This window comes from Arvicanthis niloticus, chromosome 1 (assembly GCF_011762505.2).
Source record: "Arvicanthis niloticus isolate mArvNil1 chromosome 1, mArvNil1.pat.X, whole genome shotgun sequence".
Classification (NCBI taxonomy): domain Eukaryota; kingdom Metazoa; phylum Chordata; class Mammalia; order Rodentia; family Muridae; genus Arvicanthis; species Arvicanthis niloticus.
In genome coordinates, this window is record NC_047658.1 from 146,161,659 (window position 1) to 146,185,635 (window position 23,977).

General features: G+C 35.3%; 1 protein-coding gene across 3 annotated transcripts in view; it reads right to left on the reverse strand.

The window, feature by feature from the left end:
* LOC117704125 (cytochrome P450 2C40-like) overlaps positions 1-23,977 on the reverse strand; it is a 50,994-nt gene that overhangs the window by 12,705 nt on the left and 14,312 nt on the right. For 2 of the 3 annotated variants that reach the window (XM_076920445.1, XM_034496169.2), the window contains exons 5-7: positions 22,771-22,947; positions 7,332-7,467; positions 4,500-4,687 (exon numbers count right to left, since the gene is read on the reverse strand). In XM_076920445.1, coding sequence (XP_076776560.1) covers positions 4,500-4,687; positions 7,332-7,467; positions 22,771-22,947 — 501 coding nt within the window. The remainder of the gene's footprint in view (positions 1-4,499; positions 4,688-7,331; positions 7,468-22,770; positions 22,948-23,977) is intronic. The other variant, XM_076920453.1, reaches the window with a different exon arrangement.

The following is a 23,977-nucleotide window of genomic DNA, read 5'->3' on the forward strand; positions in this document are numbered from 1 at the left end:
TCTCTCTCTCTCTCTCTCTCTCTCTCTCTCTCTCTCTCTTTTACACAGTTGTCTTTTTTTTATTAGACATTTTCTTTATGTACATTTCAAATGTTATACCCTTTCCTGGTTCTCCCCTCTGAAACCCCTTATCCCATTGATCCTCCCCCTGCTTCTCTGTGGGTGCTCCCCAACCCACCCACCCACTCCCACTGCCCTGCTCTGTCTTTCTGCTACAATGGGGCATTGAGCCTTCACAGGACCAAGGGCCTCTCCTCACATTGATGCCCAACAAGGCCATCCTCTGCTACATATGTGGCTGGAGCCCTAGGTTCCTCCATGTCCAGTCCTTGGTTGGTGGTTTAGTCTCTGGGACTGGTTGTTTGATAGATATTGTTGTTTGTCCTATGGGATTGTAAACCCCTTCAAGTACTTCAATCCTTTCTCTAACTTCTCCATTAGGGCCCCTGTGCTCAGTCCAAGAGTTGGCTGCAAGCATCTGCCTCTGTATTTGCCAAGCTCTGGCAGAGTCTCTCAGGTAACAGACATATCAGGTTCCTGTCAGAAAGCACTTTTTGGCATCCACAGTAGTATCTGCTTTTGGGGACGACATATGGGATGGATCTCCAGGTAGGGCAGTCTCTGGATGGCTTTCCTTCAGTCTCTGCTCCATAATTTGTCTCCCTATTTCCTCCCATGAGTATTTTGTTCCCTTTTCTAAGAAGGACTGAAACATACATACTTTTGTCTTCCTTCTTCTTGAGCTTCAAGTGGTCTATGAATTGTATCTTGGATATTTTGAGCTTTTTGGCTAATATCCACTTATCAGTGAGTGTATACCATGTGTGTTCTTTTTTGACCAGGGTATGTCACTCAGGATGGTGTTTTCTAGTTCCATCCATTTTCCTAAGAATGTCTCAAAGTCACACATTTCAATAGGAAGAGAGTTTTTCAGTTTTTATAAGTTTGTAGGATTTCTAGTTTTTGTGCTGCTGTTGAAACCAAGCTTTAATCTGTAGTGTTCTTGGTTAATTTTAATGTTTTTGGTACCTTTTGAGACTTGCTGTATAAACTAGTATGTGCTCAATTTTGGAGAAATTTCTATGGGGTGCTGAGAAGAAGGCATAGTCTTTTGTGTGTTAGGTAAATGTTCTGTAGATATCTCTCTAGATTGTTTCTATTGTAACATTTCTTAGCTACACTATTTTCTACTTAGTTTTCATCCTGATGGCCAATTAGTTCAGACGAGTTGGATATTAAAGTCTCCTACTACCAATGTGTTAGTATTGATGTGTTATTTAAACTTTAGTAATTTTCTTTTACAAAGAAGATATTCTTGTGTTTGGACCATTATAGTTAAAAAAAATAAAATATGGTCTTGGTGTATAATTCCTTAAATGAATATGATGTGTCTATCCTCATATCCATTGAAAGTCTGTGGGGTGGTGGGGTTTGAGAAGCAGCTGGGGGCTTGGTAGAGCATAAGCCTGGAACCCTGGACCCTTATTGGATAACAGGAGTTCAGGTCTGCTCCTGGCCATGGTTCTTTTCATTTAGCTTCAGCCCTCCACAGCTGCTCCAACAGAGAGGTCTATGGCCATCAGTCAGGAAGAACAGGCCTCAGGCCCTAGAGAAATTACGTACTAATGAGTTGCCTGAAGGCCAGAGGGTGGAGCCAATTTAGCATTCTTCCCCAGCCCCTCCCCCCTTCCTCCCTATTTAATTCAGGTCTGCCTTGAGTTTCAGGGGGATGCACATCCAGAGACAACTACTATACGTCATGAAAATAAAGCCTGTAAAACTCAAAGACTTTCTCTTGTCATTGGGGCTATGGCATGAGGAAACATAGAGGAGGCCTTTAATGAGCCACTGTAGCCACAGGCACAGCACCTAACTTCCCCCTGGAGGAACTCTCAGTGTTCCCAGCCACCTTACCCGCAGAAATCTATTTGTTAGAGAATAGAATGTCTATACCAGCTTGTTTCTTAGGTCCCTTTGCTTGGAAAATAATTTTCCAACCATACACTCCAAAGCAATGACTGTCTTTGATGATAAAGTGTGTTTATTGTATGCCCCTGAAGAAGGATAGATCCTGCTTTTTCATTCATTGTGTTAGTCTAAGTCTTTTGTGGGAGGGTAGAATCCGTTAATATTGAGAGATATCAGTGACCAATGATTGTTAATTCTTGTTATTGTATTGTTTTGGGTGGTGTTGTTCATGGTATGTATGTAGAAGGAGCTAAGGTTCTTTATTTATTTTAGTTTATCTGGTGTGGGGTTATATATTTTCATGGGTATAGTTAACTTCCTAGGGCTATAATTTTCTTTCTAGTATCACCTGTAAGACTGGATTTGTATATAGATAGTGTTTGAGTTAAACTTTATCATAGAATAAACTGATTTTGTTTGTTTGGTGACTGAAAATTTTTCTAAATCTAGAACTCTTGACATATCTTTGGTCTCTTAGTCTCTGCAGAACATCTGCTCAGCCCCTTCTCCATTTTAGAATCTCCATTGAGAAATCAGGTATAATTTGCATATGTCTATATTTATATTGTACTTAATTTTCCCATTGCACCTCTCAATATTATTTCTTTGTTCAGCATGTTTAGTATTTCAATTCTCATATTGAGAGGAAACTTTCATATCTGGAAGAATATATTTCATGTCTGCTTCTATCTTGTATTCTTGTATGAATCTCCTTTTTTAAGTTAGAAAATTTTTCTTCTGTGATTTAGACTAACATATTTTGGAGGGTCTCTGCACTAACTTCTTCTACTATTCCTATTATTATTTGGTCAAATAAATTTAGTCTTTTCATAGTACTGCAGGGTTCCTGGATGTTTTGTTTCAAGAATTTTTTTAATAGTTAACTTTTTCTTTGACTGATGTATATATTTCTTCTATTGTATTGCCAATGCCTGAATTTCATTCTTCAATCCTTGTTGGTGATGCTTGTGTATGTAACTCCTGTTTAAATACTTAGATTTTCCATTTTCAGAATTTTCTCTCCTTGTGTTTTTTCATTGCTTGTATTTCAATTTACATCAGCTGTATTCTCATTTGTTTGCTTTTATTTTTTTAGGTGTTTTATTCTTGTCATTTGCTAACAAATTCATTTATTTCCTAGAAGTTTTTGTTTGTCTTTTAATCAATTTCTTTAAGAAATTTACTCACTTCTTTAAGATCCCCTCTTTTGTTCATAATGTTGATACTGAGGACTTTTTTGTGCTTCAACTGTGTTAGAATATTAAGAGCTTTTTACGGTAGCCTTGCAATTCTCTAATGATGCAATAATGCTTTGGTAATTGGTTTTGTCCTTGTCTTGGCATCTAGGCACCTGGATTTGGTGTGATTATATATATGGGTGCTGATTTTCCAGAAATTTAGATACATAGATCTAGTCTAACATGGACTTATACCATCACCCTATCACATAGCTAATATGACTCATTATTATATGCTAATTTTTTATCATTTGGCTACATTTTAATCTAATAAAATTACTTTCCAAGTAATCTAAAGTCTCTCAAATTGAAAGAGAAATGTTACAGTTATACTGATCATAAATAACATGAATGTGCCTATATATCAGTTGTTTTTATTCATTCAGTCATCTTTATCTCATAATATTTATGTCAACTCCTCAGTTCTCTAGATGAATCATGAATTAATAGTATAACTCACATTTTGAGTTCCTCAGTCCTTTCTATTCTCTCAGTGCACACATATTCCAAGTGTCCTAATATACTTCTATAAACATTTTATTTTCATTAATTTAGAAATTAATAGCATTTTAAATTAATTATTTCTAAAATTCATCAATAATAACTTAATGGACCAATAATGACTTGAATGGTAATGAAGTACAAACATATTAAAATAAAAGCATAGATAAAATGTTAACCAGAAGCCACCTTGAGTTCTGCATATATTTTCAGTGAAAACATCAGTAACTAGTAAAATATATGAGATTAGGTAAAATAAAATTACATAATAATTTGTTACTATACACCATGTTTAAAAATGATAACAAAAATATTCATTAGTCAGTAAAACTCATAAACTTTATACCTGCTATATCACTGAAAGGAAATTGTTATGACTAAAATAAACCAAACAAAAGTCAAATATGATATAGCCTTTATCATAAATCGAAGAGTTAAGCATATAAACTACTTCTAATTACTTGTAGATTTTCCTTTCAATAATAAAATTTCAAAAGGTATTAGCTGAATTCAACTCAATTCAATAATAAAATTTCAAAAGGTATTAGCTGAATTCAACTCAAATTGGAAAATATACATGAGAACATAAACAACCAATCTTTATCCAAGTAATCCTTGAAAGACAAAGCAAATGTCCAAATGCATCTACCATGTACCTGCCTGCTTATAGCTGCTTTCCCAATTGTGAGCAGCATAAGCAATGAAATACATAGTGTGATGGAGAGGACTGGAACCACATTGAAACCGAGAGCATTAAGAGAACAGAAGTATAGCAGAGAGAAACATTCTTACCTTGGGGATGAAGTAGTCTCTGAATTTAGTGTCACAGGTCAGTTCATGTGCCAAATTATTTGGAGAAAGGTCAATGAATCTCTGGACCTCATGCACCATAGCATTTGTGTAGGGCATGTGGTTTCTGTCCTGCATACAGGGGCTTCGATGTCTCCCAATCACATTGTCAATCTCTTCCTGGACTTTAGCTGGATATAAGCAATGACAAATATTGGAATAGAAAAAATGTACCCTGTATCTCCCATTAATTCGCAGCTACTTAGGTCATGAAGAAAGTGGCTAAGTAGCATTTTGAACATACATTTTATGCTGGGAATAAACTTAGATACATAGGATTATTTTAGTGTAGATTTATACTATGATCGTATCACATACATAATATGATTCATTATATGCTAATTGTTTTTACCCATGTTATCAAATAATATGAAAAATAATAAATGGTAAAAATTAAACAGAGTATAATTAATTTAACATTATAGACATTAATAAAAGATATGAGAAATAAGTTATTAAATTAGTGAATGTAGTTCTGATTTTAAAATTATGTATGTGAAGGTTTTTGAGCAATTTTATTCTACCTATTTTATTTTTAATAATCAGTGGGCAGGTTCATCATCAACAACTACTTAGAAATATATTTTTATTTTAAACAATAACTGTTTTATGTACTCAATCATACATAATATTTATTGAGATAATGGTAGCAGAAAAGAACATATCATTTATTCCTAAATCCTATTTATAAATATATATCTGCAGGTAGAAATGGAAATACATATACACATGAATGCCCACACATGCATCAATCTTTGATTGCCATATTGGTAATATAGACAAATTGTTGAAAGAGTTGCAGATGTATAAATATGATTCCTTATGTGCAAAATGAGTTTATATATATAGTTTATATAGTTTTTGATAAATGTATGTCATTCACATTAGTTTTTAATTTTCCATTTTATGATTTAGAGTTACTTCCAAGTATTCAAGTAGATGTTATAGCTCTTAGAATAAATGTGCATTTAATGAAGTCAAGAGAATACCCCTTAATTATATGTTGTTCCTCATTCTCTGCTCATTCCTGTAGCATCCTCCAGGTGAATACCAAATCTGGGGCTTTCGAATTCTAGTGTCTAGAACACTCTTTGAATGTGTCAACTCCTCTCATAAATTATACAACTATCTGGAGTTAATTGCTTTGTAGAAAATTACTTTAGACAATATGATGAAAAACATCCTCCATGGTTTAATAAGGAAATCAACATAGTGAGCAAAATTTACAGTTAAAGATCTATCTTTACGTTTTTGCTTTTCAATGCAAAAGACAATCGCTGGCTGTTCTTGTAATTCTAGTATAGTGACAGTATTTTAAGTGTGGATTGTGAATAAACCTGATCATCTTTGTGCTTCCATTCCATTGTTTACATTCTGGTCTTTATATTGTCATTTCTGATGGATATTTGGGAAAAATGTCTATGTAAAACAGGGAGATGTTTATAGTGCATTACAGTCTGGGTGGTAGATTCAGCAATTGATATTCATGAAATGGTGGAGAAAAGCTCTAAGACTCTCTATTCAACATTGCCAGTTCTGCACTTTCAGCCTCTACATTATTCTTTTACTGTCAACTATTCAATGTTCTTTTATACATGGATTTCTGTTGACTTTTTAAAGTAATTCTATGCTTTATGTGATGGAAACTCTCTTCAGATGAATGAAGTAATTAAGGGAACAGTAGTCAGGGCAGCCTCTGGTTCCCAACCTGGTTTTCTATTTAAAATTGTTAGATGCAAAGAGGAAACCTTAGGGACACTGGAGAGGCACAGAATGCTTTTCCTGTTCTATAGCAATTCCTCAAGCATGTGTTCCCCCATCATCTTCCAGGGTACTTCGCCAATCACTCTTCATTACTGTTGTATTATAGTTATATTTAGAAGGATTCTGTTGTTTACTGTTTTCTGATGGTCCTACCCTAGATGACATAATTCTGTCTCATAATTATACTATTGTCATTTCAGTGGATATTGACACAAGATGAAAAGTGTGTTTCATTAATGGGGAATGCCTAGTTCTATTTACATATGAAATTTTTACAATAATCTTATTTGTAAAATGAAACTTTTTGGTATATTTTGAAAAATATTGTTCATCAGAATTTTTATTGAACATGATAAAACTCTCTATTTTATAAATTTGACATCATAACCTTGGTATCAAAGGCAATAAATTTATTATGAACCAAACAATTTAAAATGCTTCACAGAGCCGGGCGGTGGTGGTGCACGCCTTTAATCCCAGCACTTGGAAGGCAGAGGCAGGCGGATTTCTGAGTTCCAGGCCAGCTTGGTCTACAGAGTGAGTTCCAGGACAGCCAGGGCTACACAGAGAAACCCTGTCTCGAAAAACCAAAAAAAAAAAAAAAAAAAAATGCTTCACAGAATAAAAAATTCCCAGAAAAAAAACATTAAATACTGGCCTTTATTTTATCCTTTAATGAGCTGAGTTTTTTTTTATCTACCCCAGAATTAAATTCATCACAATAAAGAAGGCAACTGCAAGAATTTGTCTGCTCTGAGGGCCTGAATTTGGAGATGTAAACAGTATGCAACCATGGCCCAATATATGCTCAAGATCAACTGCTAGAGAACTCAGACAAAGGACTAGCCTTTCAACAGCTAAGGTCTCTTCACTTCATTCAGTCATCATTTTCACTAAAGCCAATGGAATAGGAAGTTAAATACTGATATTTTGAATAATACTGTGCAGGACACAATCCACATCTTCCTAGCATCTTCAAGGAATGCTGTGTTTCATCACCTATGTCTTTACCTGTGATGTGTGGGTGCTTCATCAAGAGCAGAAAAGCAAATCTAATCGATGAGCTTAATGTCTCTGTCCCACCAAAAATCAGATCAATCACCAATACTGTCAGGTGTTCGAGGGTATAGTTCAACTGCTGATTTGCCTAAGAAAGGATTGATACAATTATCTGATAAATATTGTCCATGTACTACAATCAATTATAATTGAATAGGACAAATCTATATTGTTGATAACACAGAATCTAGAAAGTTCAGCGTGGCAAAAACTATTATAGAGTTTCAGAGATTGTTTTATAATGGTCTATACTTCATTTTCCAAACGTATTTTTCTTGTTTGCCAAAATTGCATTCCCAAGATTATGTGTTTGTGTGTGTGTGTGTGTGTGTGTGTGTGTGTGCGCACAATACATAATAAGTTTACAGAAATTTTGTTTGTTGTCTATTTCAATTAAAACACATGTAAGAAGAGATTTAAATTTTATCCTCTCTGGGCATAAGATTGTTCATTTATTCAAATAAAGCCTACACATTAAAGATAGTAACAATATTGAAAGGCACTTGACTCTAATACTTTACATCTTCTTCACTATATCATTATTAGGTCTCAATGAGTCTCTTTGTACCTGAATTCCATAGATCCTTTGGACTTTTAAGGCATTCATAGCTAGACTTCCCCTTATTTGTTAGGAAGAAAACTTTGATTTGTACAAATAGAGAAGTTGGATCTATTATTCTAGCTGCTTGAAGTCTAAATAAAAAATTTGCTTTAATTTTTTCTCAAAAAAATTTCATGGAGTAACAATCACTGCACAATCTGCACAAATTTCAAATTTGTAAGTGAGATAAGAATCAATCCTAGCAAGATTAGGTAGGTTCACAGTCAGTACAACCAGGCTCCACTCTATGTGAACAATTAGCAATATGTGTCAATTACCAATATGTGTCAATTACCAATATGATCCATATGATATGGAAGGATTGATAATGAAAATATAAAAAGAAGATACTAAGTTATGAAGACAAGAGCATGACACATCTGTGACCTTCATAAGATAAAGCAGAGAAGGAGAGGAATGCAAGTGACAAAGCTGCAAAGATAGTGCTGCAGGTTTGTCAACAGTTTTATGGCTTTAAATGTTGAGGCAGAATCATAAATAAAACATAATTACTGTTTTCTGTCATCTTGATATCATCATGTTCTCTAGATGGCCTTCAGTGCATCTAATATTGTATAAACAACATTATCAAAAGCAGTAGCATTCTCTGTATTGATACCAACCACATAAAGACACTCATCTCCTGTTGTAATGCAAGGCCAGGTGGTTTTAGTACATAAATCTATCGGACCTTCAAAGAAGACCTAATACCAATACTTCTTAAACTATTCTACAAGACAGAAATAGAGAGAATACTAGTTAATTCATTCTATTAAAACAAAGTTATGCTGATACATAAGCCACACAAAGACTCAACAAAGAAAGTGAATGTTGGATCAATCCTGCTTGTGAATATCAATGTTAAAATACTCAAGAAAATTCTCACAAAACAAATCCAAGGAACCATCAAAATGATCACTTTCCATGATTAATTAAGCTTCATCCCAGAAATGCAGGGATGGTTCAATACATGGAAATCCATCAACACAATCTATAGTATAGACGAGCTTTAAGAAAAAAATCAAATGTTCATCTCAATCAATTCAAAAATTAAATGTTCATTTCAACATGCTGAAAATGTCTTCTACAAGATACATATGACTTCATGTTAAAAGTCTTAGAAAAATCAGAAATTCAAAGTACATACCTAAACATAACAAAGGCAATATACAGCATACAAACAGCCAGCACCAAATTAAATATAGAAAAATTTGATGTAATCCCACTAAAATCAGGGACAAAAGAAGGTTGATCACTCTAGCGATATTTACTCTATATCATATTTAACATTCTAACTTGAACAATTGGACAACAACAGGAGGTCAAAAAGATACAAATTATTAATAAAGAAATCAAGGTATCACCATTTGCAGACGATATGATAGTATATATCAGTGAACCCAAATTTTATACCAAAGAGCTGCTACATGTCACAAACAAATTCAGCAAAATGGCTGGATACATAATTAACTCAAACTAATCAGTGTTCTTCATTTATCCAAATGATAAACAGGCTGAGAATGAATTCAGGTGAATAATAAAATTCATAGTAGTCAAAAGTACTATAAATTATCTTGGTGTAACTTTATTAAATCAAATGAAAGATCTGTATGACAAGAACAACAACTCCTTGAAGAAAGAAATCAAAGATTGCAGATTATGAAAAGATCCCCACACTCATGGATTGGTAGGACATGGAGAAAGCAAAACACTCCTCCATTGCTGGTATCACCAATTGCTGGTAGAATTGCAAAATGGTACAACCACTATGGAAATCAATTTGGTGGTTCCTAAGAAAATTGTAAACACTTCTACCTGAAGACCCAGCTATACCACTCCTGGCTATATATACCCAAAGGATGGTCCATCATACCACAGGAACACATTATCCACTATGTTCATAGCAGCCTGATTTGTAATAGCCAGAAAATGAAAACAACCCAGATGTCCCTCAATTAAAGAATAGATACAGAAAATATGGTTCATTTATACAGTGGAATACTCTTCAACTATTAAGAAAATGAATATCATGAATTTTGCAAGTAAATGGGTGCAACTAAAAAATATCATCCTGCATAAGGACACTCAATCCTAAAAGGACATGAGTAATATATACTCACTGATAAGTAGATATAATACAAAAAGTTCAGAATACCCATGATACAATTCATAGGCCATATGAAGTTTAATAAGAAGGAAGGCCCAAGTGTAGATATTTCAATACCACTTAGAAGAGGAACAAAATAGTCAATAGGAGGCAAATATATTGTGGAACCTGGGTGGGAGAGGGAGGAGAAATGGGGTAGGATCTGGTTATGGGGGAAAGAAGAGAGAAGCTCAGGGAGACAGGGAAAATGAATGGAAATATACAGCAGTTAGGGATTGGAGTCAGGGGAAATCTATAGAAACCTGCAAAGACTTGTGATGTGAGAAGTTCTTGGGATTCAATGGGGAAGGCTTTTACCAAAATGCCCAACAGTGGAAAGACAGAACTGGAAGAGACAACCTCTACTACAGAGATATGGCACCCAATTAAGACATACTGTTATCTGCCAGTCTTCAAATTTTTTGATCCAGAACTGTTCCTGTATAAATAAAATGCTGGGACAAAAATGAAGCAGAGATTGAATGAAAAGTCAACCACTGATTGGCCCAACTCGGTATCCATCACATGTGCAGGTATCTTACCCTGACACTATTATTGATGTCATATTGTGCTTGCAGACAGCTTGTGAGAGGTTCTATCATCAGCTGACTGAGACAGATGGAGATACTTTCAGACAACTATTGGACTGAACAGAGCAACCACTATTAAAGACATAGGGAAAGAACTGAAGGAGGTGAATGAGATTGCAACTCTATAAGTTGAATAACAGTATCAACTAATCAGACCAACCAGAGCTCACATAGAATAAGGCAGAAACCAAAGAGCATATATAAGCTGATCCTTGGCTCTCTCTCTCTCTCTCTCTCTCTCTCTCTCTCTCTCTCTCTCTCTCCATATATATATATATATATATATATATATATATATATATATATATATTTCAGTAGGAGAAGATTTGCTTAATTCTGTAGAAACTTAATTCCACAAGGAAGATGATGCTTTAGGGAATGAAGTGGGGGGTGCATGGGTGGGTAGAGGACCACCCTCTCAGAAGCAAAGGGGATTGGGGATGGTGTGAAGAAATTGGAGAGGCAAAACTAGGAAGGAGGCAACATTGGTTGTGATGCACACCTTTAATCCCAGCATTTGGGAGGCAGAGGCAGGTGGATTTCTGAGTTGGAGGCCAGCCTGGTCTACAGAGTGAGTTCCAGGACAGCCAGGGCTAAACAGAGAAACCCTGTCTCAAAAAACAAAAACAACAAAATAAAACAAAACAAAAACAAAAAAGAAAGTTCTTTAAGAAAGTTCTGCTCTAAAAGGTTCTTCTCTCTAAGTTTCTTCTCATGCTCTCTAAAATGTTCTACAAAATGTTCTCTACTAAATGCCTTGCAAAAAGTTTTCCATGCTCTCTTTTTCTCCTAGACTTGCTTTTTCCTCATGCTCTGGTAATGTCCTAGTTCACAATGACCTTACTCCCAACTGCCTTTCCTCCCAATAGTTTTATTGCCTGTGCCTTTGCAATGTAATCATCTTTAGTGTTTTGTACCTTTTCTAAGAAATAGATTGCATAGATTGAATGATTCCAAACATTATTTATCTTTTGTACACAGAATCACTAAATGTTCAAACATAAATTCAAGTCATAAATTGAATAACTTTACAACACAGAATAATTACATATATATCCAATAAAAATAATTATTTAGTAACTATTCATTATTCTATCACAAGTTGAACAGGTTCCTTGAAAGTTAAGAAACCATAATTTTTGAAACTATGGTATTATTGAAGTTTTATATAGATAAACCCAGTCAATTTTGTATCTTCTGTTCTAGCACCTACAGTAAATCCATACTTCCTTTTTATGACTTCTGGTTAATTAAAAAAACTCTTGGAATGTGCACTAAATTGTAGATGCCTGCTTACTAGCTCAGAAGCAACTAACTAGTGACACTGGTAGATTAGCAGTATCCTAATTGCAGTTTTGACAACAGCAAGGACTTAAGAGCAGTCCTACTATAAAATATCTTACTCATTACCAGTATCATTTTAGGAATTCTTACAGAATCATCATTAAGTATTAATAAATTATTTATTTGTCTATATAGTATCTCTACAAGAGAATAAAACTTCATTGTTCTACAAAGTATGGGTTAATACCTAGTAACTTTATACATATTGCCACAATTGTTCCTGTCTGAAACAACTGCAGGGATGAAAATGCAGAAGAGCCTGAGAAAAAGGAAATCCAGCGACAGGCTGAAAGTGGGATCTAGTTCAAGAAGAGGCCCAAGGGCTGACACTATTACTGAGGCTACAAAGCACTCACAAAACGGGACCTATCATGACTGCTCTCCAAAAGACCCAACAAGCAGCTGAAAGAGTCAGATGCAGATATTTGCATGCAACCAATGGACAGAAGCTACTACCCCCTGTGATTAAATTAGACAAAAGCTGGAAGAAGTTGAGGAGAAGGGTGACCCTGTAGGAGGACCAGCAGTCTCAATTAAGATAGACCCACAAGGTATCTTAGATACTGGAGCACCAACCAGGCAGCATATACCAGATGATATGAGGCTAACACATATACAGCCAAGGACTGACAAGTCTGGGTTCTGTCAGAGAAGATGTACCTAACCCTCAAGAGACTGGAGACTCAAGGGAGTTTAGATGTCTAGTAGGGAGGGGAAACTTTATCTTAGAGACAGGGAGACAGGGAGGAGGTATGGGATGTGGAACAGTCAGAGGGTGGACCAGGAGGGAAATATAATCTTTAGTGTAAAAAAACACAGAAAATTAATAATAATAATAATAATAATAATAAAATTATAAAAACAGAAAGAAAATTAATATCAAAAATCTTTCCTTAAATAAAATCTTCTCATTTGTACCTAAAGAACCAAAACCATCAAAGCTTTACAGTCCATGGTAGAACCATCTCTTGATTACCTGCTAATTTTTAGCTTCTCTAAATTGCCTTCCTTACAGAGATGTAACACTTCTCTCAAGGTATGAGCTTTGATGTCCATATTGTGCAGACTCATATGTAAGCAAAACTACATTACACATGGTATGAGAACTTAAAAATTAAAACTAAAGGATCTTATAGCTATTAAAATGTACATTATCTTTTGAAGACTACTTTTTCACAAAAGCTAATATGAAATTACAATTTGAATGAGAAACCTCATCATTGGTGGGTGATGTGAACACAGAAAAAGCAAACATACCATCAAGAAATGTTTGCAAAGATATTCATAGAAAAATAGCTCAGAAAACTGTAAGGTAGAAAGAATGCAAAGATATATAAATGATGAATAAGTACTTGGTAGTTCCCATGCTTGTAAACTAAAGTTTGTTGTATCAGAAAAAGATAGAACACAGAGAAGCTGGCAAGTAAGGGCAATCGCTAAAGATCAGCTTGTCTGCTCCCCTGAAAACAGCACAGTCTGAATGCCTCCCAGGAGTGCCACTGTACACAGAGAAGCCTGTAAGGTATGGTTACATACAGCTGCAGCAGGTGAGAACCCTGAAAAGCACAGAAATCTCAGGACTCATAAACACAGAGACACCTCACCCCCTGAAATACACTGCCTTTCATTCTACCAAGATCACCAGCTTGTCTGATTCTCTTAAGAAACCATAGCCTCAAGACATCCCAGGAAATCTGCTGCATGCAGGGAGACTGACAAGTCTGAAAGCCTCCCAGGATTTTGGCTGCACACAGAGCAACAGAACCCATAGTTTGAATGTCTCCCAAGAGAAGAGCAACACACAGTCTAACAGCTGGACAGATCCTCTGAAGACACAACAGTCTGAAAGTCTTCTAAGAGATCTGCAGCATCCAAGACAACAGATCAGCAGCTTGTCTACCTCCTGAAGTCCTTACAGTATGAAGGCCTCCCAGAAAAACCACTGCAACCAGGGCAAGAGATCACTCACAGACATGCAACTCTGAAAACCCCATAGTCTGAAAACCTCACAGGAGGTCTTCTATGGGCAGAGCCACAGGTCTCCCAGAAACCTACAGCAATTCAGGAACACAGAAGACAGGCTCCAGAAAGAAACGCCCAGACCAGCTAACATGAGGGATAACAAAATGGTGAGAGGCAAGCACAAGATCATAAACAACAGAAATCAATATATTTTGGCATCATCAGAAACCAGTTCTCCCACCGCAGCAAGCCCAGGATTCACCAAAACACTTGAAAATCAGGAAGCTGACATAAAATCCTATATCATGAAGATAATAGAGTCTGTTAAGGAGGATATAAATAACTGACTGAAAAAAAAAAAGACAGGAAAATACAGGTGGATAGGTAGAAGCCCTTAATGAAGGAAACAAATAAATTTCTTAAAAAATACAGGATAATACTATCAAACAGGTTACAGAATTGAACAAAGTACGACAAGACCTAAAAGTGGAACTAGAAGCAGTAAAGAAAACACAAATGGAGGCAAATCTAGAAATAAAAAACCTAAGAAAGAGGTCAGGAACAACAGATCCAAGCATAACCAATAGAGTATAAGAGATAGAAGAAAGAATCTCAGGTGTAGAAAATACCTTAGAAGATACTGACACAACAGCAAATGAAAATTCAAAACATAAAATACTCCTAACCCAAAACATTCAGGAAATCCAGAACAAAATGAAAAGAACAAATCTAAGAATAACAAGAATAGAAGAAAGCAAAGATTCTGAGCTCAAGGAATCCAAAAATATTTTTACAAAATCTTAGAAGAAAACTTTACTAATCTAAAGAAAGAGATGGTAATTAAAGTACAAGAAGCCTATAGAACATGAAATAGTTTGGACCAGAAAAGAAAACCCTCTTGTCACATAATAATCAAAACACTAATTGTACAGAATAAAGAAAGAATATTAAAAGCTGCAAGTCAAAAAGGCCAAGTAATATAAAAGGAATACCTATCACAATTACACCAGAATTTTCAATAGAGACAATAAAAGCCAACAGAGCTAGGACAGAGATTATGCAGACCCTAAGAGAACATAAATGCCATTCTGAGCTCCTAAACCCAGTACCCTCTCAATCAACATAGATGTCAAATTCAAAATATTACAGGTATAAACCAAATTGAAACAAAATCTATCTACAAATCTAGCCCTAAAAGGATTCTAGAAGGAAAACTTCAACACAATAAGAGTACCTACATCAAAGAAAAAACAGGAAGTTAATAGTGTCACAACAAAACTGAAAGGAGAGAATCATATACCTATAATGCCAGAATAATAATAAACATAACAGGAAGCAACAATCATCTGTCTTTAATTTCTGTCAATATAAATGAACTCAATTCCCCAATAAAAAGACATAAGCTAACAAAATGGATACCCAAACAAGATCTAGCATTTTGCTGAATAAAAGAAATACACCTTAATAACAAAGACAGACACCACGTCAGAGTAAAAGGCTAGAAATAGTCTTCCAAGAACATGGTCCTAAGAAATAAGCTGGAGTTGCCGTCCTAATATCCAATAAAATATAATTTCAATCAAAAGTTATGAAGCAAGATGTAGAAGGACACATTATATTCATCAAACAAAAAAAATCCACCAAGAGAAAGTCTCAATTCTGAACATCTATGACACAAATACAAGGGGACTCACAGTCAAAAAAAAGAAGCTTTACTAAAACTCATAACACACATTGAACTCTACAGAATAGTAGAGACTTCAACACCCCACTATCAATAACAGACAGTTCATTGAAATATAATCTAAACAGAGATAGAGTGAAACTAATAGATGTTAAGAACCAAATGGATTTAATAGACATCTACAGAACATTTCACCCTAAAACAAAATGTCATATCTTCTCAGCACATCATGGTACCTTTTCCAAAACTGACCGTATAATTGGAAAAAAACGCCTCAAAATATAAGAGAAGATTAAAATAATCCTATGCATCCTATCAGATGTCCATGGACTAAACCTGATTGTCAATAACCAAAAGAAAAGGAGAAAAACCAGAAAACTTGTATTTCCATAGAAACCTACCAATTCTCTACTCAAAGAATACTTGGTCAGGGAAGAAATAAAGATGGAGATTAAATATTTCCTGGAATTCAATGAAAATAAAGACACAGCATACCCAAACTAATGGGACACAATAAAAGTAGTGCTAAGAGGAAAATTAATAGCTTTGGTAAAGAAATTGGAGAAACCGTACACTAGAGCCTTAACAGCAAAACTGAGAGCTCTAGAACAAAAAGATGTAAACACAGGCAAGACAAGTAGAAGGCAGAAAATATTCAAACTTGGGACTAAAATTAACCAAATAGAAACAAAGAGAATACTACAAAGACTCAACAAACCAAAACCTGGTTCATTAAGAGAACCAAAAGATGGATAAACACATATCCAAACTAGCTAGAGGACCCAGAGTAAATATCAATATCAACATTATCAGAAATGAAAAGGGAGACATATCAACAGAAACTAAGAAAATTTGAAAAAATTTAAGATCCTTCTACAAAAGTCTATATTTAATTAAATTGGAAAATCTAAAAGAAATGGATAAATTTCTATACAGGAATCATGTACCAAATCAAGACCAGGAAAGCTATATAAACAGGCTCATATCCCCTAAAGAAATTGAAGAAGTCATTAAAAACTTTCTAGCCAAAAAGCCCATGGCCAGATGGCTTTAATGCAGAATTCTTTCAGACATTCAAAGAGCTAATATCAATACTTCTCAAACTAGACCCATAAAATATAAATAGAAGGAACACTACTTAATTCATTCTAGAAGCCATAATTACTCTGATACCTAAATCACGCAAGGACCCAACAAAAAGACAGAACTTTAGATCAATTTTGCTTATTAATATTAGAGCAAAAATATTGAATAAAATTCTCACAAAACAAATCCAAGAACACACCAGAACCATTATTCAACATTATCAAGTAGGCTGCATCTCAGGGATGCAAGGTTGGCTCAATATGTAAAAATCCATTAGTGAAAACCACTATATAAATACAGTAAAAAAAAAAAAAACCACATGATCATCTCATTAGATCCTGAAAAAGCATTAGACAAAATACAACACCCTTTCATGTTAAAAGTATTAGAGTGATTAGGAATTTAAGGCCCATACATAGCATAATAAAAGCAAAATACAGAAAACCAACAGCCAATATCAAATAAAATGGAGAGATTCTCAAAGCAATCCCCCTATAATCAGGGACAAGGATGACCAATCTCCCCATATCTATTCAATATAGTCCTCGATGCTCTAGCTGGACTAATATGACAACAAAAGGAGACCAAAGAAATACATATTGGCAAAGCAGAAGCCAAGGTATCACTATTTGCAGGTGATATGATAGTATACAGAAGCCACACAAAAAATTATACCAGAGAACTTCTACAGCTAATATATAACTTCAGAAATGTGACTGGATATAAAATTCACTCAAATAAATCAATAGCACTCCTCTATACAAATGATAAATGATTTGAGAAAGAAAATAGGGAAACAACACCCTTCATGATAGACACAAATAATATAAAATATCTTGGGGTAACTGTAATGAAACAAGTAAAGATCTTTATGACAAGAACTTCAAGTCTCTCAATAAAGAAATTGAAGAAGTCCTCAGAAATAGAATAGAATTCCCATGCTCATGGATTGGTAGAATTAACATAGAAAAAAAATGACCATCCTACAAAAAGCAATGTACAGATTCAACATGATCTGCATCAAAATTACAACACATTTCTTCAAAGACATGGAACAATCAATTTTAAATTCATCTGGAAAAGCAAAAACTTAGAATAGTGAAAACATTCTTAACAATAAAGAACTTCTGGGATAATTTCCATCACTGACCTCAAGCTATTCTATGGAGCAATCATGATAAAAAAAAAAAAAAACTGCATTGTGAGTACATACCATGCATGTCCTTTTGGGTCACAGTTACCTCACTCAGGAAGATATTTTGAAGTTCCATCCATTTGCCTGCAAATCTTAGGATGTCCTTCTTCTTAATACCTAAGTAGTATTCCATTGTGCAAATGAACAATATTTTCTGTATCCATTCTTCTGTCATGGGACATCTAGGTTGTTTTCAGCTTCTGTCTATCACAAACAAGGCCTCTATGAACATAGTGGAACACATGCCCCTGTGGTATGGTGGAGCATCTTTTGGGTATATGCCCAAGAGTGGTATTGCTGAGTCTTTGGCTATATCTATTTCCAATTATCTGAGGAAACTCCAAAATGCTTTCCAGAGTACTTGTACTAGCTGGCCATCCCACCAGCAATGGAGGAATGTTCCCCTTTCTCTACATCCTTGCCCACGTGTGCTGTTGCACAGGAGGTTTTGCTCTTACCTGATCTGATAGGTGTAAGGTGTAACCTCAGGGTCATTTCATGCGTGATATGTACTCACAAATAAGTGAATGTTAGCCAAAAAAGTACAAAATACCCAAGATACAGTCCAGAGAACTCAAAAAGGTCAACAAGCTAAAGGGCCCAAGTGAGAATGCCTCCGTCACACTTGGGAGGGAGGGGGGACCTGAAACAGAATGAGGATGGGAGGAGTAAGCATAGCATGATCTAATATTGGGTGGGGGGAAAGGAAAGAATCCCTAAGCAACAGCTGAAAGAATGGAAACAGGCAACCTCTGGAGGTAGGAGGATGAGGGGATCCTCCAGAATGTAAATGAGACCTGGGAAGTGAGAGACTCTCAGGACTCAAAGAGAAGGACCTTAGATAAAGTGACCTATACTGTGGAGAGAGAATCTCTAGAACGCATCTCAAGCAAAAAGACAGGGCATCAAATGAGGGAGGGTATTGTCATCCCACAGTCAAAACTCTGACCCATAATTGTTCCTCACTGAAAGACTGCAGGGATGGAAATGGAGAGGAGCCTGAGAAAAAGGAGGTCCAGTGACAGGCCCAAAGTGAGATCCAGCTCAAGGGTATGTCCCATGACCAGACACTATTACTGATGCTATGGAGTGTTCACAAAAAGGTACCTATCATGACTGCCCTCCAGAAGACCCAACAATCAGCTGAAAGAGTCAGATGAAGATATTTGCATCTAACCAATGGATAGAAGCTGCTGACATTTGTGAATGAATTAGGGAAAAGCAGGAAAAAGATGAGGAGGAGGGCAAACTTATAGGGGAAATGCAGTCTCAATTAACCTGGACCCCCATGATGTCTCAGACACTGGACCACAAATAAACCAACATACACCAGCTGATATGAGGCCCCCAACACATATACAGCAGAGGACTGCTGGGTCTTGGTTTAGTCACAGAAGATGCACCTAATCTTCAAGAGCCTAGAGCCCCTACTGAGTTTAGATATCTGGTAGGGTGAGGGTGGGGCTGGGGACATCCTTGTGGAGATAGGGGACAGGGAGGAGATATGAAATGGGGAATAGTTAGAGGGTGGACCAGGAGGGAAATAAAAGCTCGAGTTTTAAATAAATAAATAAATAAATAAATAAATAAATAAATAAATAAATAAACAAACTAACTAACTAACTAACTAATTACATGGTATAGTTACAGAGACAGACAGGTTGATCAATGAAATAAAATTGATGACCCAGAAATAAAACCACACAATTACACACACTTGATCTTTGACAAAAAAAAAAAAAAAAAAAAATCCAAAAATATGCAATGGAATGAAGAAAGCATTTTCAAAGAATGGTGATGATCTAACTGGCAGTCTGTATGTAGAAAAATCAAACTGGATCTATATGTGTCATCTTGGACAAAGCTCACTTCCATGTGAATAAAGGACTTCAACTTAAAACAAGATACAATGAATCTATAGAAGAGAAAATGGGAAAGAGCATAGAACTCATTGTATTGTGGGTATGAGTGGGGTGGGGAGCAGGAATTTCCTAAACAGAATTCCAGAGGTTCAGGTTCTGAGATCAAGAACTGATTAATGACACCTCATGAAACTGGAAATCTTCTGTAAGGGAAAGGACATAGTTAACAGGACAAATCAGCCACTTAAATATTGTGAAAAAATACTAACTCCACATCCAGTAGAGGACTAATATCTAAAATATATAAAGAACTCAAAAAAAAAAAACCATCAAAAAAAGCCAAACAACCCAAAATGGACTATAGAACTGAACAATATTCAAAACATAGGGATCTCAAATGGCTGAGAAAAACTGAAAGAAATTCTCAAATTAGTGATCAGTGAGATACAAATCAAAACAACCATGATACCAATCAGAGTGGCTAAAATCAAAAACTCACATGACAGCACAAAATAGCAAGAATATAGAGAAAGAGGAACACTCCTCTATTATTGGTGGAATTGCAAAGTAGTACAATCACTCTGGAAATCAATTTTGAGGTTCCCTCAGAAAATTGGAAATAGATCTACCTGAATATCCAGCTATACCATTCTGGGCACATGCCCAAAACATGCTTCAGCATGCCACAAGGGCTGCTGATCCACTATGTTTATAGCAGTATTTTTTGGGTATCCAGAATCTGAAAACAACCCAGATGTTTCATGAAGGGAAAATGAATACGGAACATGTGGCTCATGCGCACGATGTAATACTCCTCAGCTATTAAAAATGAGGATATCTTGAGTTTTGCAGGGAAATGAATGAAACAAAACTATCGTCTTGAGTGAAGTAACTCAGACCCAAAAGGAAATACATGGTATGTACTCATTAATAAGTAGATATTACCCTCCCCCCAAATTATACAGAATACCCAGGATATAATCCTTAGAACTCAAGAAGATTAACCAGCCGAAGGGCCTAAATGAGGATGCCTCCATCCCACTTGGAAGGGAGAAGAAAATAATAACTGGGGAGGGGGACAGAAGGAGGGAATGTCTTGGGTGGGAAGGGACACAGAGACAGAAAATAGAAAGCATGATCAGGTAATGGGGTGGGAAATAAGACTAAAGCCCTGAGGACCAGCAGAAAGAATGGAAATAGGCAACCTTGGTAGATAAGAGGTGGGGTATACTCTAAAATGTAGCAGGGACCTGGGAAGTGAGAGACTCTCAGGACTCAAAGAAAGGGACCTTAGATGAAATGTCCTTCAGTGGAGAGAGGGAATTTGTAGAGTCTACTTTCAGTAGAAAGACAGGACATCAAGTGGAGGTATAGGGTTGCCATTCCACAGTAAAAAACTCTGACACAGATTTGTTTTCTAAATGAACTGCAGGGACAAAAATGGAGAAAAGACTGAGGGAAAGATTGTCCAGTGACAGATGCAAATTGGGATCCAGCTCAAGCCTGACACTATTACAGGCATAAACCTAGCATGACCGCCTTCTGAGAGGCAGAACAGGCAGCTAAAATGTCAGATGCAGATACTTACACCTAACCAAAGGACAGAAATTTTGATTGAATTAGTAAAAAGCTGGAAGAATCTAAGGAATAAGACAAATCCATAGGAAGACCAGCACTTTCAACTAGTTTAGACCCCTGAGATCTCTCAGACACTGAGCACCAACCGGGAAGCAGATACTAGCTGATCTCAGGCTTCTGGCAGCTATGCAACAGAAGACTGCCTGGTCTGGCATCAATGAGAGAAGGTGTGCATAAGCCTCAAGAGATTTGAGGTCTCAGGGGATGGGGAAGTCTAGTGAGCTGTCAGTTGGGAGAGTGTAGACATTCTGTTGGAGACAGGGGAGGAAAATATGTATTGAAGAATATTTAGCCTGCAGACCAGGAGGGGGATAATCACTGGAGTATAAAAAAGATTAAAATAATAATGATAATAACAATAATGATGATAATAAAACTGAAGGAAAATAAAACTCATAAAATAGGGCTATCTCTGTCCATATTCTCACTGTCCTCACTACAGAAATTGAAAACATCTTAAAATTCATATGGAAGTTTAAGGGATTCAGACTCATCAAGTAGTCTTAAAAAACAAGTAACAAAGTCCAGGGACAGACAGTGCTGAATTTTAAAATAATGTTAAAAAGTTTCATTAATGGGGAATTTTGACACTGTATCTCTAGTGAAGGATATAAACAAAGACAAAAGAGCAGACTGACTCTTAACAACAAACCTGAATGTTATCAATTGTTTTGTAAATTTGAGTGTCAAAGAAATTGTAGAAAATGGATCTTTTTTTTCTAAAATACACAATTCCAATAGTTAATCCTCACAGCACAACCAACAGACACCTATCTTTAACCTCACTAGTGCAAATTCATTAAAAACTCTTCTCAGAGCTTTCATCCACCTACTCTTTCCAATGGTACAACATAAACATGTATTTAAAAACCTCCATAGGGTCTACTGTTGCAAATATGTCCATATCATTTTAAATACATATGATATACAAGTGATCCACACACTGGCTAATAATGATGAAGTGTTCATGTTAATACAGAACTTCTTATGATTTATAACTGGATTGAAATTTGCTTCATCTTATCTGCTATTTGTCTTATTGTTCTATTCTGCTTATTTTAAGTTTTCTTTGTGGTTTTAATTTAAAGAACAGGATAATATGCTCAATTTAACAAACTTGTTCCATTTCTCCCAGCCACACCTATATATGTATTAAAAAATAAAATTTTTTTAAAATAATACTTGCATGATTTTAATCATCACTTGTAAATCAGTAACTATTGAATGAACTATACTGTCCACAAGCATTTCACTCATTGTATAATTATATATTAATCCTTTACCTGACTTCTTTGAATAAGGAAGTAATCAATGAAGTCCTGGGGATTTGTAACATCCAATAATTCTTCATGTTCTTTTATTTTCTCCATAACAAAACTCTTTATAAATTTAAAATTTTTAAAAAGTAAGTTATGACTTCCTGGACAATAATCAAGAAGTAAAGGGAATACATTGCAAACCTACAAATAAATGCAAGAATTTACTAAGTGAATACACTCTAATGAGGTAATAAAGATATATTGATAACATAATGCATGATTGTTTTCATTGACAGCTCAAGATATGAATGAAATTCATCTTAGGTAGGTTGTTTATATATATATATATATATATATATATATATATATATATATATATTTCATTCTATTAGAGATATGATGGACACATTTTGCAAAATGAAAAAAGACCATAATAAAAATTTCCACATTCACATTTCTTTTGAGTATGAAAGAATGTTCATCTTAGCTACTCAATGATTCAAATAACTCTGTTCTACAAGTTTGAATGATTACTAAGTCTCACACCTTTAAGATGACAATAGAAGTTTAAATTTTTTGACTGATTTATACAAGAAATCTAGTGCCTGAGTTCCATTTCTATCTACCAGCTTCTGACATGTAATATCTATTTAGAAGTAGGTGGAGCTTCAAGATGCCCTTAAATGAACAGCACACTGTACCACTTTATAATTTCTGCATGATTAAACAATTGATTTATTTGAAGTGTGCAGTCAATGCTAGTTCACGCTAGGACAATTCTGTGGGTATGTATATTGTCCACACACTATTAAAATATTCATGTTTTCACTTTGACCTGTCCCCTTGTTAACTATTATCCAAGCTGACCTGATAAACAACTGTAATTACTCAGTTTTCCTGAAGGTTTTCATTCCCATTAATACTATTCCTTAGAACATTCTTTCTATACTGAGGTATTCCTACCTAGTAATATGATTTTTAAAAAGTGTTTATTTGTTTTAACATAGGGAAGGAATTTCTATAGTATAAAAAATGTTCTATATGTGACTGCCCACACTTGTAGAAGTGAATGGAATTATTTTACAAACAATTCTGTAGTAGTCACTGAGAAAACTCATGGATAGCTAGCTAGCAGGCTGGAGCGATCCTGGCATTGTTTTACTTGCTTGTATATAGCTAAAGGCTTACAACTCACCTCCAGATACTTTTGTATAATATGTTAGTCAGAATT